General features: G+C 45.5%; 2 protein-coding genes across 4 annotated transcripts in view; both read left to right on the top strand.

The window, feature by feature from the left end:
• clasp2 (cytoplasmic linker associated protein 2) overlaps positions 1-1,679 on the top strand; it is a 47,783-nt gene extending 46,104 nt beyond the window's left edge. The window contains exons 44-45 of the mRNA XM_078791866.1: positions 388-504; positions 618-1,679. Coding sequence (XP_078647992.1) covers positions 388-504; positions 618-695 — 195 coding nt within the window. The 3' untranslated portion in view covers positions 696-1,679. The remainder of the gene's footprint in view (positions 1-387; positions 505-617) is intronic.
• A 199-nt stretch (positions 1,680-1,878) lies between these two features.
• Positions 1,879-14,166, top strand: ubp1 (upstream binding protein 1). 3 transcript variants are annotated; one of them, XM_058047498.2, is made up of 16 exons: positions 1,879-2,117; positions 6,567-6,718; positions 7,721-7,797; positions 7,894-7,999; positions 8,097-8,203; positions 8,287-8,439; positions 8,517-8,627; positions 8,695-8,802; positions 9,664-9,770; positions 9,859-9,913; positions 9,995-10,085; positions 10,166-10,256; positions 11,689-11,807; positions 11,887-12,029; positions 12,999-13,050; positions 13,133-14,166. In XM_058047498.2, the coding sequence occupies exons 1-16, from the start codon at positions 1,966-1,968 to the stop codon at positions 13,168-13,170; spliced, it is 1,662 nt and encodes a 553-aa protein (XP_057903481.1). In that variant the 5' UTR covers positions 1,879-1,965; the 3' UTR covers positions 13,171-14,166. The 3 variants fall into 3 exon arrangements, with proteins under 3 accessions (XP_057903481.1, XP_057903480.1, XP_057903482.1); XM_058047497.2 differs by having other exon boundaries at positions 1,881-2,117; positions 9,992-10,085; XM_058047499.2 differs by lacking the exon at positions 1,879-2,117 and adding an exon at positions 2,369-3,291 and having other exon boundaries at positions 9,992-10,085.
• The last annotated feature ends 1,179 nt before the right edge of the window (positions 14,167-15,345 follow it).

Genomic DNA, 15,345 nt, shown 5'->3' with positions numbered 1-15,345 from the left:
GAAATACTGTCAAAATATTACAAGAGGTAAATGTACAAAGATTATTTTAGAAGAAAGGCTTTTTCCATCTGTATGTCAAAGCGGAGATGCAGTTTTTTTCTTGAAATGTACATAAAATCTTATATATTTACAAAATATAAAAGTGTCAAAGTTCCATGCTTTCATTTTTGGCTACAAGTTGGCAGGTATGAGGCCCTTACTGGTTTTCCTTTACACTTTCTCATGCACTCCAAATCATTGACTCAATCAAACTAACTTGCTGTACATCAGTTGGGAATGAACAGCCTTGCTCCAAATATTGCCGCCTTTCAATGGACCCCCCCCCCCCCCATCCCCCGAAGGGTTTCAGCTGAAGGTTTCTAATCCCGGCATTGTGCTGACACGCAGGGTTACGACAACTCCGAGAGCAGCGTGAGGAAAGCCTGCGTCTTCTGCTTGGTGGCCATCTACGCCGTGATCGGAGAGGACCTCAAGCCGCACCTCAGCCAGCTCTCCAGCAGCAAGGTGGGGGCGGGAACACGGACCCCAAAAGTCAAACCAAGACGCACCACTTGGCGGCCTTTTTCACGAGCTAACCCCCCCTCCCCCTTCCTGTTTCCTCTTCCTCCCCGCTGCAGCTGAAGCTTCTGAACCTCTACATCAAGCGCGCCCAGTCGGGTTCCAGCGGCAGCGAGCCGGCGTCTGAGGGCCTATAGGGGGAACAGCGCCCTCTTGTGGGTGGAGGGGGGCCGACCGCTGAACTGCTACGCTGCCTGTTTTGCAAAACATTAGCACACACACACACACACACACACACACACGCCAAGAACAAAAACACATCTGCACACTTGTGGACTTGAGTCTGGACTTGAGAGTGACACATTAAACACCCCCCCCGCCCCCCTCCCCCCTCAAGATGGGATACATTACATCCTCCACTCCTTCACCTGTTGTCACTCATGGATCATGAAGATAAAGAAATGGCCGTCCTCTTTGCCCCGTCTCCCCCCCTTCCCCTCCCCTCACCTTGTTTGCGTCTTGCCCACCCCCTCCTCGTTGAAGAGTAGCTAACCGGGTTTCATTTGGGCCACTTTCTTTTATTCCCACATGACCGCCGCTCCCCGCCCCTGCACCCAAAAGTGGGTGTGGCCTTCTTTCCAGTACTTATGGTACAGAAGCAGATTAGTTCTTGGTGATGCATGACCATTTTTTTTTTATTCTTTATTTTATTTGAGTCGCGTCACCAGTCGTAAGAACGTGACCGCGCTTCTACATTTAAGTCGGGAAAATGAAAATAAATTGTCCGCCCCTTTCAGGAACACCCCCCACCCCCCCCCCACCCCACCCCAAATAATTATTACAATATATGGTATTAAAATGGAGTATGTCATTTAGGAAAGTGCTCCTGGGGGGGTGCCCATCGTTGCTTTTATTTGTCTCTCGCCACCCCTTCCCCCCTCCCCTGGATGAGAAATACATTTTATTCTTTTACAGCTTTGGAAACAAAAATGTCCCCCCCGCTCTCTACTACTTCTAAACTAGTACTCTCTTACTACTACTACTACTACTACTCGCTTGTGTCTTTTGTTTCCTTCATGTAACATTTTAGTTTTCACTGTTGTGTTCTATCCCCCCCGCCCCCCCCCCCCCCTCCTGTGTATTTACAGAATGTGCTTACAATAAAGAACTTGTACAGATCATGAATTCTTCTTCTGCACTATGAAGAAATGGAGTACACATTTATAGAGAAATAATATTCCTGATATTCCCGATTCCAGCTTTGCAGGGTATTTCTTATGCAATGAGGCGCCCCCCCCACCCCCCCCACCCCCACCCCTCTGCCAAAATAGCATGGACCCGACTCCGCAGGGACACTTGTGACAGTGCTCCCCGTCCAGGGTCCGCTTGCAGGGATAAATCATTGACCAGCTTGGACCGGAAGCCACGGAGTACCACCGGCACCCCCACCGATGCGGCCATGAGCTCATGTTTGGATCGGAGTACCGGCCCGGGTTGCGTGTACCTGCAGCGGGACTGAGGCCGCTGCCGTGGGACACGATGTTGTTTTGGCAGGCGTGCACGGAGAACTTTCGGACTCCGCTGGAGAGACACGACGACGGCGGCGGCAGTCACAGACGGTACTGAATATTTATTTTTTTATTCTGTTTGTGCTTCCTATGTTATTGGTGTAATTATATGAATTTATTTGAACATTTGGGAGAGTTTTGTTGCGAAATAATAAGCTTGCTGCAAACTGTCAACTGCTCACGTCGTTACAAGAGAGGCGGGGCAAGTATGACTGACGGAAGCAAAGGAGGCATTCGATTGGCTGATGCGCACAGAAAGCGCCTCGTGATTGGTCGCCCGTCCTCGGCAACCTACGATAATGCAGGCTGGGTGGGGGGGGCAGGCGGTGGGAGCCATGTTGATGCTCGCTCTTGTATCTCTCTGGACGCTTGGAGGACCGCGGCAAGCCGACGTGGTGAACCGGACAGCGCTATGAGAAGAGGGGGACGAGCCGGGGCGGTACCGGGAGCACTGGAGGGACGTCTGATCCGTTAGTAGGACCCCCCCTCCCCCTCCAACACCCTTCCCCGGACATCATCATCACACAGCCAGGCAAAGGGAAGTTGATGCGAGTTAGCTTGGTAGCTAGGTAGCAACAGCTGTGCGGACGCTGCGTGGGATGCACCCCACGGAATAACCCCCACATTATACCCATTTTCGGCTTGTTTTTAATCATTTAACATTAACGCGAACAACTCGAAAACGATTTAGTAGTGACAGGAAGTGTTCGAGTCCGGAGTAGTTACCCGTACATGGTTGTCCAAAGCTAGCTAGCTTGCTAGCCACCGTTAGCATGTGAGAGCCAGCTCCCCTGTTGGAGTCACGACCATCTTTTTTCTCGCCTTCACTGGAACACAAACTTCACGGTGGCGTTCGGACAAGTGCCGTGTTTCGGTGCTAATGTAGCCCCCCAGTGCGGATATGGAGATCCGTCCCGTCTGTGAGGAAAGCTACCGATTCTCCAGGCTCGCTTGCCCAAGCAGCGGCTAGCAAGCGGGCAGCCTAAGTTTCCTGGCGCGGCGTCTTGTCGGAGAAGGCTGCGGACTTCCTCACCCGGCCCGTCCTCCTCTTTCAAGCCAGCAAACTGGCGGCCCCCCAAGTGGAAACCGACGACAAGGAGCTGGGGCCCATGGCCTGGGTGCTCAAGATCGACGACGCTACCATCGAGTCCGGGCTGGTGCACGACTTCGATGCCAGCCTCTCCGGCATCGGGCAGGAGCTGGGGGCTGGAGCCTACAGCATGAGGTTAGACCTCCGGGGGGCCGTGTCGTGGGTGCGGGGGGCGGGTGGGCTGCTTGGTGGCCTTGCAACCCCCCCACTTGTGTTCTTTGTTTTGGGATTTGGGCTCGCCCCAGTGTGCCATAATCAGACACTGCAACACATAAACAAGGCTGGGTGTGTGTGTGTGTGGGGTGGGGGGGTACTTCATGGGAATGTACCCGCTGCTCGTTGAGAAGAGCAGTCCCTGCTTTTCATGTTAGTCTCAAAGTTTTTAGAAAAATGGACTCTAGAGTGGTCTGATTAATCCATAAAAATGGCATAAAAATGTCCCCATCTAATGTACGGCGTAGGAATAGCAAGCTACATTTATTATTATTTACAATTATGTGTGTTGTTTAGAAGCTTGGTTGCGCCAAATCTTTAATGAATAAAGAAATGAGTGTATGGTAGAACGTGATATTAGTAAATAATGGGAGTGTGTTGTAACAGGAAACGTAATAAATCAAAGCCAGCCTGCAACAAAAATGGGCTGCTCCATTTTGCACAAAGAAATGTAAATCACCATAATATTTTAGGCTAATTATCGGATATTAATTATATTTATTTAGGAATTGCTACATTGTTTTGATATCTATATCAGGGGTGGGCAAATATTTGGACTCGTGGGCTGCATTGAGTTAACAAAATTGTCCGGGGGGGCAGAACATATATTTAACACACACACTATTTTATGCTTGTTTTATTTGTTTTTATGCTTGAATTATTTGTCTAATTTTATCTGTAAAAGTGTTATTCTATCAGCTGTATGTTCTCATGTCTCCTTTTTTCAGGAGCATTTTAAACACCAGACCACATCAAACTATGAAATTTTATTTTTTATTTTTTTTTACTAAATAAGACATCCGACTTGTTAAATACTTAGAAAGCAACTGGCGGGCTGGATTCACACGCTTGGTGGGCCGCATGTGGCCCCCGGGTCGTAGTTTGCCCACCACTGCTCTATATGATTGTAACAGAAGTTAAATTATGGTGAGTCTTTTTTATTATTATTACACAAACATACATCTAGCTAGCTTTTCCACCCCCCTCATTAATAAATAAATAAATAAATCCAGGTTGACAGGAAGTGAAAAACACAGACAGGAAACCGTGCACAACACAAACACATCTGTGCAGATCAAAACAACTGACGAGGTAAAGAAAATGACGAGGTCATTTTTTTACTACATGTAGTAGATGTTAGTTGCTAATTTGTTACAGTGATTAAAAAAAATAAAAATCAGTAATTTTCCAAGGATAAAGCCAAAATATTGAATGGAATGTGATAATTTCACAATAAAAAAAAAACATTTTAAGTAATAAAGTTGAAATATTAGACTTTAAGTTCTAATATGGGAAACAAAATAATGAATGTAATTTTGAGAGAAATTAAAAGTTAAAAGTATTGAAAGTCATAATATTACAAGAAGAAAATTATAATAAAGTGAAAATATTTGGAAAGCAGCAGGAATAAAAATATAAAATGGGACCTATTATACTTTTTTTTTTGTTTCTGTCCCTTTTTGTATAGAGCAGCTACACAGAAAGATTTATAGATCTTCCAGAATCTGCACCTATTCAGCTATATTTCTTTGGATCTTGTGTTTCTCGCCAATATGGTCTGTTACTATGGTAGATACTACATATGCAGTATGTCAATATACATGGTACATAAAGTAGATACTACATATGCAGTATGTCAATATACATGGTACATAAAGTAGATACTACATATGCAGTATGTCAATATACATGGTACATATAGATACTACATATGCAGTATGTCAATATACATGGTACATAAAGTGACGAGTTGGTGATGGTGTTTTTCAGCGATGTTGTTTTTGCTTTTATTTTCTCCACTTCCTCGTTCCTGCGTTTATCCCTCAGTTGGTTACCGTACTCGATGCTGGAAGGCCGCCATGATTGGATGCGTTGAGGCAAAGGCCGGGCGCCCCTATGAGGCGTCTTCATGACTTGTGTTGACGCATGCATGTGTTCTTATCAATACCCCCCCCCCCATTTCGGCCCCCCGCCTGCATCTGCCTGCTTGCAACCTTTATCAGTGTATTTGTACGCACGCCAACCCGGTGTCAGAGGTCGCCTCACGCCTCGGGGGGGGGGGGGTCTACGGTCTGAGTCTGTCAGGAACAGAATGTCTCGGTCCCCTTTGACCGTCGTCCTCTTGTATTTCAGGAAGTCGTTGCGGTTTTCCAAGGAAGCCCGACTAAACCGAGCTATGACCCCCCCCCCACCCCACCCACCCCAATGAGACACCAGCTAAATCATCTTGACTGTGATAATTTTTAATTGAAGTCATCAATACAGCACCTTGCTAGAATAGCATGCTAACTTTGGCAGCCCTGGGAACCTCACTCCTTTGTAGAAAAAAAGTAGTACTGTATGTACTATGTATGTACTATATGTATATAAATGCAGTCAAATTCAAACAAGGCACTGCTGTGATGTTGTGTAGTATTCTGTACTGGTCGCCAGGTATCAGTAATATTACTGTACTGTTAGCTGAGACACACAAGCACCAGACTTTTATTGCGGGCGACGTCACAACAGACGCCGTAATCCCGAACACACCAATCTTGCGAATGCGTTTGGCCACCCCTGTGCTAGCTATAGCAACCGAGTGGCTACGTCGGCAACACCTTCCTGCATCGCCATCGTTCCACGTACAGCAGGTGCTTGCTTTATTTGCCGCTCTTTTCCTGGTTTCCCTCCCTCGTCGCCAGTAAGGATTTTCTCCGGAACAGGATCGGGATGTTGGGGGTTACGCAAGCCGGCTAACCTCCCAAACTGATAAGGGAACAGTGAACCCTTTGACACTCCTGCGGTGTTTTGTGTCGGGGTGAGCTGAGGACGGCTTGTCTGCACTGGCTGCCAAGTGTGTGTGTTTGTGTGTGTTTGTGTGTGTGTGTGTGTGTGTGTGTGTGTGTGCGCTTCATGCTATCTCTGCAGGCTTTTGTTCATTTATCCCACTGTGGGCTCATGCATATATAATGCCCGACAGGGAAGCGTGCGAGGATGGATTGCCGGCCTTTGTCGCTCGCGTCTCCTAAAAATGGCGGTATCCGTTTTTTTTACATGTGGTCCCGCTTCTAAGCACACGTGTTCCTGTAAGAAGCTGCAACTGGATGTGTCGGTCGTGAACTTTCCACCATTGGATCATCTCCATGTTTTTATTTGTGGCCGAGGTGTGAGCGCACGCTACTTCCTCATCGTATCCTCTCTCTCTCTCTCTCTCGCAGCGATGTGCTCGCCCTGCCCATCTTCAAGCAGGAGGACTCCAGCCTCCCCCCAGAAAACGAGACCAAAAACCCCCCATTCCAGTACGTGCTGTGCACCGCCACCTCGCCGGCCGTCAAGTTGCACGACGAGACGCTGACATACCTCAACCAAGGTGAGCGCCGTCCTCGCCTGTGAAAGCATCAATTACCCCTAATTACCCCTGTAATTAGAAAATGATGATTTTATTTATCTTTATCTTATTTTTCTTTTTAATTAAAAAAAACGTTTTCTTTTTAATATTTATTTGGCTTGGTTTATACATTTTTTTAATTGAATGAATAATTAAAAAAAATATTGTCGTCCGTTCTATTTATTCATTTTGACATTTTTTACTTTGTTTATTTTTTTTAATAATAGAATAAACTGTTTTACAGACAGGTTTTACATTTCTATTTTCTTCATTTGACCATTTTTTGTTTTATTATTTAACATAATTTTTTTTTCTTTTAAATATTTATAGATTATAGATTTTTATCATTACAAAAAATAATGTTCACTTATTTATTTTTTAATTTTTTTTATTTTAACATTTAATTTCTTTTTATTTTTGTATAAATAATAACATATTGTTTATTATTTTAGATTTGTATTTTAACAACGTATTCTTTGTTTTTTTTTAAAATTTTTATCACTTGAGATCTCCATTCAAAGTTAATCCATTTTTATTTGGCTAGGTTTGTGGATATACGTTTGTTTTTTTATATAATTTTTATTTCTTTATATTGATCAGAAAAATGAATGTTCATCACTTATTTGGATTGTTTTTAAATGTACATGAATTCATTTTAACGTTTATTTGGCTTGGTTTGTTTCATTTATTTATTTTGAGCATGTGTATATTCAAATTTTATGTAATATATTTTTATAATGTACTGATTTAATTTGAAAAAATTATGAATTCATGAATGAATGAATTTCTTTTGTAATGTTTGTCCGTTGGGAGAAGAACAGGAAGAGGTTTGGCACAGCTGCACACAAACAAAGCAGCCCAGATATCATATCATATCATATCATATCATGTCAAATAATGTCATGAATAATGAATGAATAAATAGCGTCTCTCTGGTGGAGGTACGACGTCGTTTTGACGCTGTGCTGCTTCCTGTCGTCCCAGGCCAGTCTTACGAGGTACGCATGTTGGACAACAGGAAGCCTGGCGAGTTGCCGGAGCTCAACAACAAGATGGTGAAGGTGGGGGGTCTCCACTTGACACGCAACAATCATGGCGTCCCTGGTAAAAGTGCATGACCCGTACGTACGTGTGTGTGTGTGTGTGTGTGTGTGCAGAGCATCGTGCGAGTGGTGTTTCACGACCGGCGGCTGCAGTACACGGAGCACCAGCAGCTGGAAGGCTGGAAGTGGAATCGTCCCGGCGACCGTCTACTTGATATCGGTAATGACGGACAACCATTATTCCACGAAAGCCTTTTGAGTGTACTGATGTGTGTACTGATGTGTGTACTGATGTGTGTACTGATGTGTGTGTGCAGATATTCCCATGTCGGTGGGCATCGTGGAGCCCAAGACCCACCCCTCCCAGCTGAACGCCGCCGAGTTCCTGTGGGACTTGAACAAAAGAGCGTCAGTCTTTGTGCAGGTAGCGCACCCGTCCTCCGCTCACCACATCAAACACCCCCGCCGACCCTCACCGCCCCCCCCCCCTCCCCCCACTCTCCGCAGGTGCACTGCATCAGCACAGAGTTCACCCCCAGGAAGCACGGCGGCGAGAAGGGCGTCCCCTTCAGGATCCAGATTGACACGTTCGCTCAGGGAGACGGCGGCGAATACGCCGAGCACCTGCACTCGGCCTCCTGCCAAATTAAAGTCTTCAAGGTACGCCGTCGCCCTCTTGTGGCCTTTTTACGACACAGGCGGCCGTCATGTCTTTCCCTCTCCTGACCCCTCCCTAGCCAAAGGGGGCGGACCGCAAGCAGAAGACGGACAGGGAGAAGATGGAGAAAAGAACACCTCAAGAGAAGGAGAAGTACCAGCCTTCCTACGACACCACTATCCTGTCTGAGGTCGGTCCCGGCGACGCCAGCTTCCATTGTAGCCTCCATATGAACTTTTCCGTGTGTGCGTTTGCAGACCAGACTTGAGCCCATCATCGAGGAAGGGGGCGACCACGAGCTGAAGAAGTCCAGCAAGCGGACACTTCCTGCTGACTGTGGAGACTCCCTGGCCAAGAGAGGCAGCGTAAGCTAGCAGATCAAGACTCTGTTGGGCTAGCCAAGGCGAGATGGGGGGGTACACCCTGGACTGGTGGCCAGCCAATCACAGGGCACATATAGACAAACAACCATTCACACTCACATTCATACCTATGGACAATTTGGAGTGGCTAATTAACCTAGCATGTTTTTGGAATGTGGGAGGAAACCGGAGTACCCGGAGAAAAGCACGCATGCACGGGGAGAACATGCAAACTCCACACAGAGATGGCCGAGGGTGGAATTGAACCCTGGTCCTCCTAGCTGCGAGGTCTGCGCGAAAATCAAAACATTAATTCATTCATTTTCTACTGCTTTTCCTCACGAGGGTCACGGAGGGTTCTGGAGCCTATCCCAGCTGTCTTCAGGCGAGAGGCGGGGTACACCCTGGACTGGTGGCCAGCCAATCACAGGGCACATATAGACAAACAACCATTCACACTCACATTCATACCTATGGACAATTTGGAGTGGCCAATTAACCTAGCATGTTTTTGGAATGTGGGAGGAAACCGGAGTACCGGGGAAAACCCACGCAAACTCCACACAGAGATGGCCGAGGGTGGAATCGAACCCTGGTCCTCCTAGCTGTGAGGTCTGCGTGCTAACCACTAGACCACTGTGCAGCCTAAACCAAAACATAACATGTCAAATTTCAACTGCTACCATTTTTACAGTTTTTTTTCTCCATAAGTTTTCCCGTTATTTTTCCAAAGTGCGGCGAGCCCCGCCCTCTTAGATAGAGACTGACTGAGTATTTGCTTATGTAGGCCCGGCGATGCAGTGTGATGCAGTGTTTCTATTCTGACCTGATTGTACCCCCCCACCCCCCCCCCACCCCCACCAGTGCTCCCCCTGGCCGGACAACGCCTACGTCAGCCCCAACCAGGCAGCTACGCCTTCCTTCACCTCCACCCCCCTGTCCACCTACACCACCTCATCGCTACCCGACAGGTAACCTGGCGTCCACACACACCGCCTCGCTCAAGCAGCGCCGGCGTTGAACCATTTCCTCTTAAGCTCATCAATGTCGTTCCGGCAGCGACTCGTCCTCGCCCAATCACCAGGCAGAACCTGGCGGCCACGGCAGCACAGAGGTAGGTCCAGCGTAGAAGAAGAAGAAGAAGAAGAAAGTGTGTGCGTGCTCGGGTGTTGACGCCGTGTCTCCCTCGCAGCAGTTGAGTCCCGCCGCGTCCATTCAGGACACGCAAAAGTGGCTGCTGAAAAACCGATTCAACTCCTACGCTCGACTCTTCTCTCACTTCTCAGGTGACGCACACGCTCCGTCCAAAAGCAGCGACGCGGCCCGACGGGAACGTATGACGCCACTTCTTTCCCTCCTTGCGCAGGTTCTGATTTGCTGAAGTTAACCCGGGACGACCTGGTCCAGATTTGTGGTCCGCCGGATGGGATCCGACTCTTCAATGCACTCAAATCCAAGTGTGTGGCTCTTTGTGGTGTCCGTCCAGCCGCCCGTATGCGGCGCCATGTTTACTGGCCCCTCAGCACAGCCGAAAATTAGCATTTAACGTGAAAAACATCATATTTCAGGAGTAAAGTCAAACTATTAAGAGAAAAATTTAATTATTATTAAATTATAATAAAGTAAATTAATAATTTAATATTATATTAATAAATTAAAATAATTATTAAATGATAATATTACCAGTAATATTAATGTCATTTCAGTAGCATAAAGTTGAAAATACAAAAAAAAAGTCATTTTATTCATCCATCCATTTTTCTGCTTATTCTACTCGGGTCATGCTGGAGCCTATCCCAGCTGACTTGGGGCACTCTGCACTGGTGGCCAGCCAATCACAGGGCACATATAGACAAACAACCATTCACACTCACATTCATACCTATGGACAATTTGGATTGGCCAATTAGCCTAGCATGTTTTTGGATTTGATTGGCTGGCCACCAGTCCAGGGTGCACCCCGCCTCTCGCCCAAAGACAGCTGGGATAGGCTCCAGCATACTCTGTGGCACTAGTGAGGATAAGCGGCATAGAAAAATGGCGCTTGGGGGACAAAGTTTAATCACTATGGGAATAAAGTCATAATTATGATAATGAAAATATGTAATTAAAAATATATATTAAATAATATATATTTAAAATATATTTAAAATATTAAAAAAAGATGCTGTTTTACAAGAATAATCAAATAAAGATTAGAGTAATAATTTTTTGAAAATTAGGTTGGGGGAAAAGTTCTAACATGATGAAAACAAAGTCAAAATATTATGCAAATAGTCATAATTATTAGAACAAAATTTACATATAGTTGTAAAATGTTTAAAAATAAAAACATCAGAAATTGGGGGGGGCTGTCATTTTATGAGAATAAAACCTAAAATAATGTCATTTTAGTGGCATATTTATGCATTATGTTATTTTCCTAAGTCATAATATTATGAGAAGCAAACAAAAAAAATATTTTTGGGGGAAATTATGTTGGTGGAAAGTTATATTAATGAAATAAAAATATTACAGGAACAAAATTCCAATATTGCACAAGAATAATCTGGCAATTTTGTCATTTTATTAGCACAGAGTACAAATATTAAGTTGCACTAGAAACAAAACAAAGTAGTAGTTTTTGGAATATTGGGCTGGAGGAAAAAGTTAGAAATGATGGGAATAAAATAAATGTCAAAAGTTGAAATATTTAGAAAATGTAGCAGAAATAAAGAATGAAATGAATAATATATTTCTGTTATGGATGACAAAGCTGAGATGCATCATTTTAAATATGGCGTATACAATAACCAAAATGGCGTCCCTTTATTGTTCACCGTGTGGCCCCCGCTGCCAAGGTTTGGATGCTCCTTGGATGCCAGCACGTCTCTGTGCTCATGTGTGCAGATCCGTGCGTCCCAGGTTGACATTGTACGTTTGTCAGGAGTCGCCTCAGGACAGCCCCCTGCTGGAGAGACACGCCGCCAACGAAAACGGGGAGCAGGGCGCCTCGCCCAGTTTACACGGTGAGGGGGAAGCGTCTTTGCCGCCGCCTCCGAGCCCTCGAAAGACGCAACCGCCAACTCTCGCTCTCTCACTACGCAGTCTACCACGCGCTCTACCTGGAGGAGCTGACGGCCGCCGAATTGATCCGTAAGATGGCGAGCGTGTGCAGCCTCCCGCTGGGGAACATCAACCAGGTGTACAGACAAGGTCCCACGGGGATACACATCCTGCTTAGCGACCAGGTAAGCCCCTCCCGAATCACCCGCGACAAACACGAAGCCACTCTGCTGACACCTAGTGGTCATGTCCTGGACTTGGAGGCCCTGACCATGACGGACATAGAAACTACCTCACTATTAAAAAATATGAAATAACCCTTCTCGATGGTTCGATTCCACTCTCGGCCATCTCTGTGTGGAGTTAGCATCTTCTCCCCGCGCATGCGTGGGTTTCCTCCCACATTCCAAAATCATGCTAGGTTAATTAGCCACTCCAAATTGTCCTTAGGTATGAATGTGAGTGTGAATGGTTGTTTGTCTATATGTGCCCTGTGATTGGCTGGCCACCAGTCCAGGGTGGACCCCGCCTCTCGCCCCAAGACAGCTGGGATAGGCTCCAGCACCCCTCGTGAACCTCGTGAGGATAAGCAGCATAGAAAATAATGAATTCTTTTTATGAGAATAAACTCATAATATTATGACAAGGAAATATAAGTTGAAATATTCATGAAAAATATTTTTTGAAGTCGTAATATGAGAAAGAAAAAATCAAGTTGTCATTTTTGTCAAATTTAGAAAATTTGGTTACGTGTATTGTTTTATTTCAGATACTATTTATTAACAAGCTTTTTTAGAGTTGGGACACCACGGAAAGATTCCAGTCAGATCACGGACACTTCATACTCGAGTAGGATCAAAACTAGCAAACCGCTGTCAGTGCTGCTCCCAGCTTTTTCTAAAATGGTGCATTCAGGTGCATCACGTAACCCCTGGGACACAATTCGGACGATAGCGTATCTATTCGTCAGTGGCAAACCATGCTAGCTATTACTACATTACTATCACACGGACCAATGTTAGAGCTTTGGAGTGGTGGCGAGCTAGCAGGCTAATGCTAACAGGAGTGTTGCGTCGCCGTAAGACCGCGTGTACCTGGTGCGAAACGGCAAGTCCCGTGTCCTTGACTCTTCCCCTCTCCTCCACGCGCCGCAGATGGTTTACAACTTGACCGACGAGAGCTGCTTCGTCATCGGCACCGTCAAAGGTGAGGCTGACGCTTCTGTCGTGGCACCTGAAGCGACGTCCCGCCCCCTCATTTCACCCGTTTCCTGTCCTCTCCTCCGCAGACGAGCACGGCGAAGGACTCCATCTCATCCTGAAGTAGGCGAGGACAGACGGCGACGCCATCGACCCTCGCCGCGTCCCTCTCTTTGGCCGCTCTTTCCGCCAGCCCCTCCCGCCCTGCTCTCCCTCTGGATTGGTTGACGGACAGCGAGGAGGCGTGTAAATGTTAGAATCTGACATGCAGGGGGGGGTGTCCACTGTTTCATATTGAAAACACTAACAGAAAGACGAGGGGGTGCAAGGGGAGGGTTTTTTTTTTCTTTCTTTTTAAGCGTGGGGTTGTTCAAAAAGCGGCGTGAGGGCCAGTATTCGATGACCTTGTGTTGCTCGCCATATATGAAAGGGGCGGGGGGGGTTGGCTTAATAATGACGATAATAATAATAATAATAATTATTGACCAGCTCTTCTCACAAACATCCATATTTCCTGGATTTAGCGTCCCGCTATCCGCCTGTTACTGTTGACGTCTTTGCTTCTTTCCGGCGCCGTGTGAGCCTTTCACTCGCTGTCACACCGAAAGCAGAAGACATCTTGGACAGCGCCACCTCCACCACCGCCACCGCCCTCCAAGCTTTGCTACTTCGAGGACAGCCGTCCTAATGAACGTGGACCAAACGGCGTCTCATCCTACGGACTTGGGAATCATGGCAGCTTCACATCCATCCATCCATCCATTCACTCATTCATCCGTCTGTCGGACTCTGGTGTTTTTTCATTATGTAGCTGAGCAAGGTCACATGATTAGCTTCACACACACACACACACACACACACACCTGTGTAGGTTTAGTCAACCCCTCCTAAACGTGCTGTCTGCCTCTTAAGTGTCAAGGTGTGAATGTGCATGTGTGTTCTTTGTTTGTTTTGTTTTTGCAAAGACTTGATTGATGCTAATAGATTTGTTAGCTTGTTGTAGAGTCAAGCATGTGTGGCAAGTGTTGGTTGGTTGGTTGGTTGGTTGGGGGGGGGGTATGGTAACACCATAATCTATGGAGATGAGACCAAGCCTGCACTGATTTAAAAAAAACAATAAAAATCCAACCTCCATGTAGTCGGTCGTCCTACAGCCGCACAGCAGAACCCGGACCCCCTCAACCCCACTTTCCAACCCGGACCCCCAGATACAGAGTGAGCGTATGGGCATAACTAGTCGGCTTCACGGTGTGCGAATGAGAGGGTAACCACTCTTGGTGTCCAGACGAATGAGAGGGTAACCACTCTTGGTGTCCAGACGAATGAGAGGGTAACCACTCTTGGTGTCCAGACGAATGAGAGGGTAACCACTCTTGGTGTCCAGACGAATGAGAGGGTAACCACTCTTGGTGTCCAACCAAAACGTCAGTGATTCTGCCTGCGGTGTTGCTGCACGTGCACACCCAACACGTGCTGGGAATAAATGATTTCATAACTTTGCCTGACGTCACAGAGCATTCTTTATTCTTTTATAATATTTATTTATCATTATTAATTATTCTTGTACAGCGTAAACAGTAAATTGCACATATAAGTCGTTCATTGAATGACTGAGGATAAACAATTCTTTTAAGTTTAGCTGTGTTTCATTGCTAAGATTTTACTGGAAATACATTTCCTTGTTTGATACGTGGGGGGAATCACCCAGGAATTTTACTATTTTTTTTTAATAACGTAATGTGGGGGAAAACGAGTCAGGAATAGAATAATTTTTAAAAATGACAAAGTCATATTTAGATAAAAGTAGCATAAAGTTGAAATAGTGAAGAATAACATTAGGAATGACCGATTTTAGCTTTTTTGCCGATAAACATTTCCTTGTTTGATACGTTGGGGGAATTACCCGGGAATTTATTTTTATATAAATAATGTAATTTGTGGGGAAATGAGTCAGGAATATAATTATTTTTAAAAATGACAATAAAGTCGTATTTAGATAAAAGTAACAAAGTTGAAATAGTGAAGAATAAAATTAGAAATGTCCGATTTTAGCTTTTTTGCCGATAAACATTTCCTTGTTTGATACCTGGGGGGGAATTACCCAGGATGTTTTTTTCCAGAATTTTTTTTTTTTTTAATAAAGTAATGCAATTTGTGGGGAAACGAGTCAGGAATAGAATTATTTAAAAAAATGACAAAGTCATATTTAGATAAAAGTAGGATAAAGTTGAAATTGTGAAGAATAAAATTAGGAATGACCGATTTTAGCTTTTTTGCCGATAAACATTATTTATCCAGGAAT

Source organism: Doryrhamphus excisus, linkage group LG7 (assembly GCF_037039965.1).
Source record: "Doryrhamphus excisus strain RoL-2023G ecotype Guam linkage group LG7, RoL_Dexc_Guam_v1.1, whole genome shotgun sequence".
Classification (NCBI taxonomy): domain Eukaryota; kingdom Metazoa; phylum Chordata; class Actinopteri; order Syngnathiformes; family Syngnathidae; genus Doryrhamphus; species Doryrhamphus excisus.
This window is presented reverse-complemented; position numbering and strand designations above follow the sequence as displayed.

What these genes read in the sequence shown, in the direction of transcription:
- ubp1 (XM_058047497.2), top strand. Translation starts at nt 1,966, where the DNA reads ATGTTTGGATCGGAGTACCGGCCCGGGTTGCGTGTACCTGCAGCGGGA. An exon ending in GCTGACATACCTCAACCAAG is followed by an intron (nt 6,719 to 7,720) that starts GTGAGCGCCGTC and finishes CTGTCGTCCCAG; the next exon opens with GCCAGTCTTACGAGGTACGC. An exon ending in CGACCGTCTACTTGATATCG is followed by an intron (nt 8,000 to 8,096) that starts GTAATGACGGAC and finishes GTGTGTGTGCAG; the next exon opens with ATATTCCCATGTCGGTGGGC.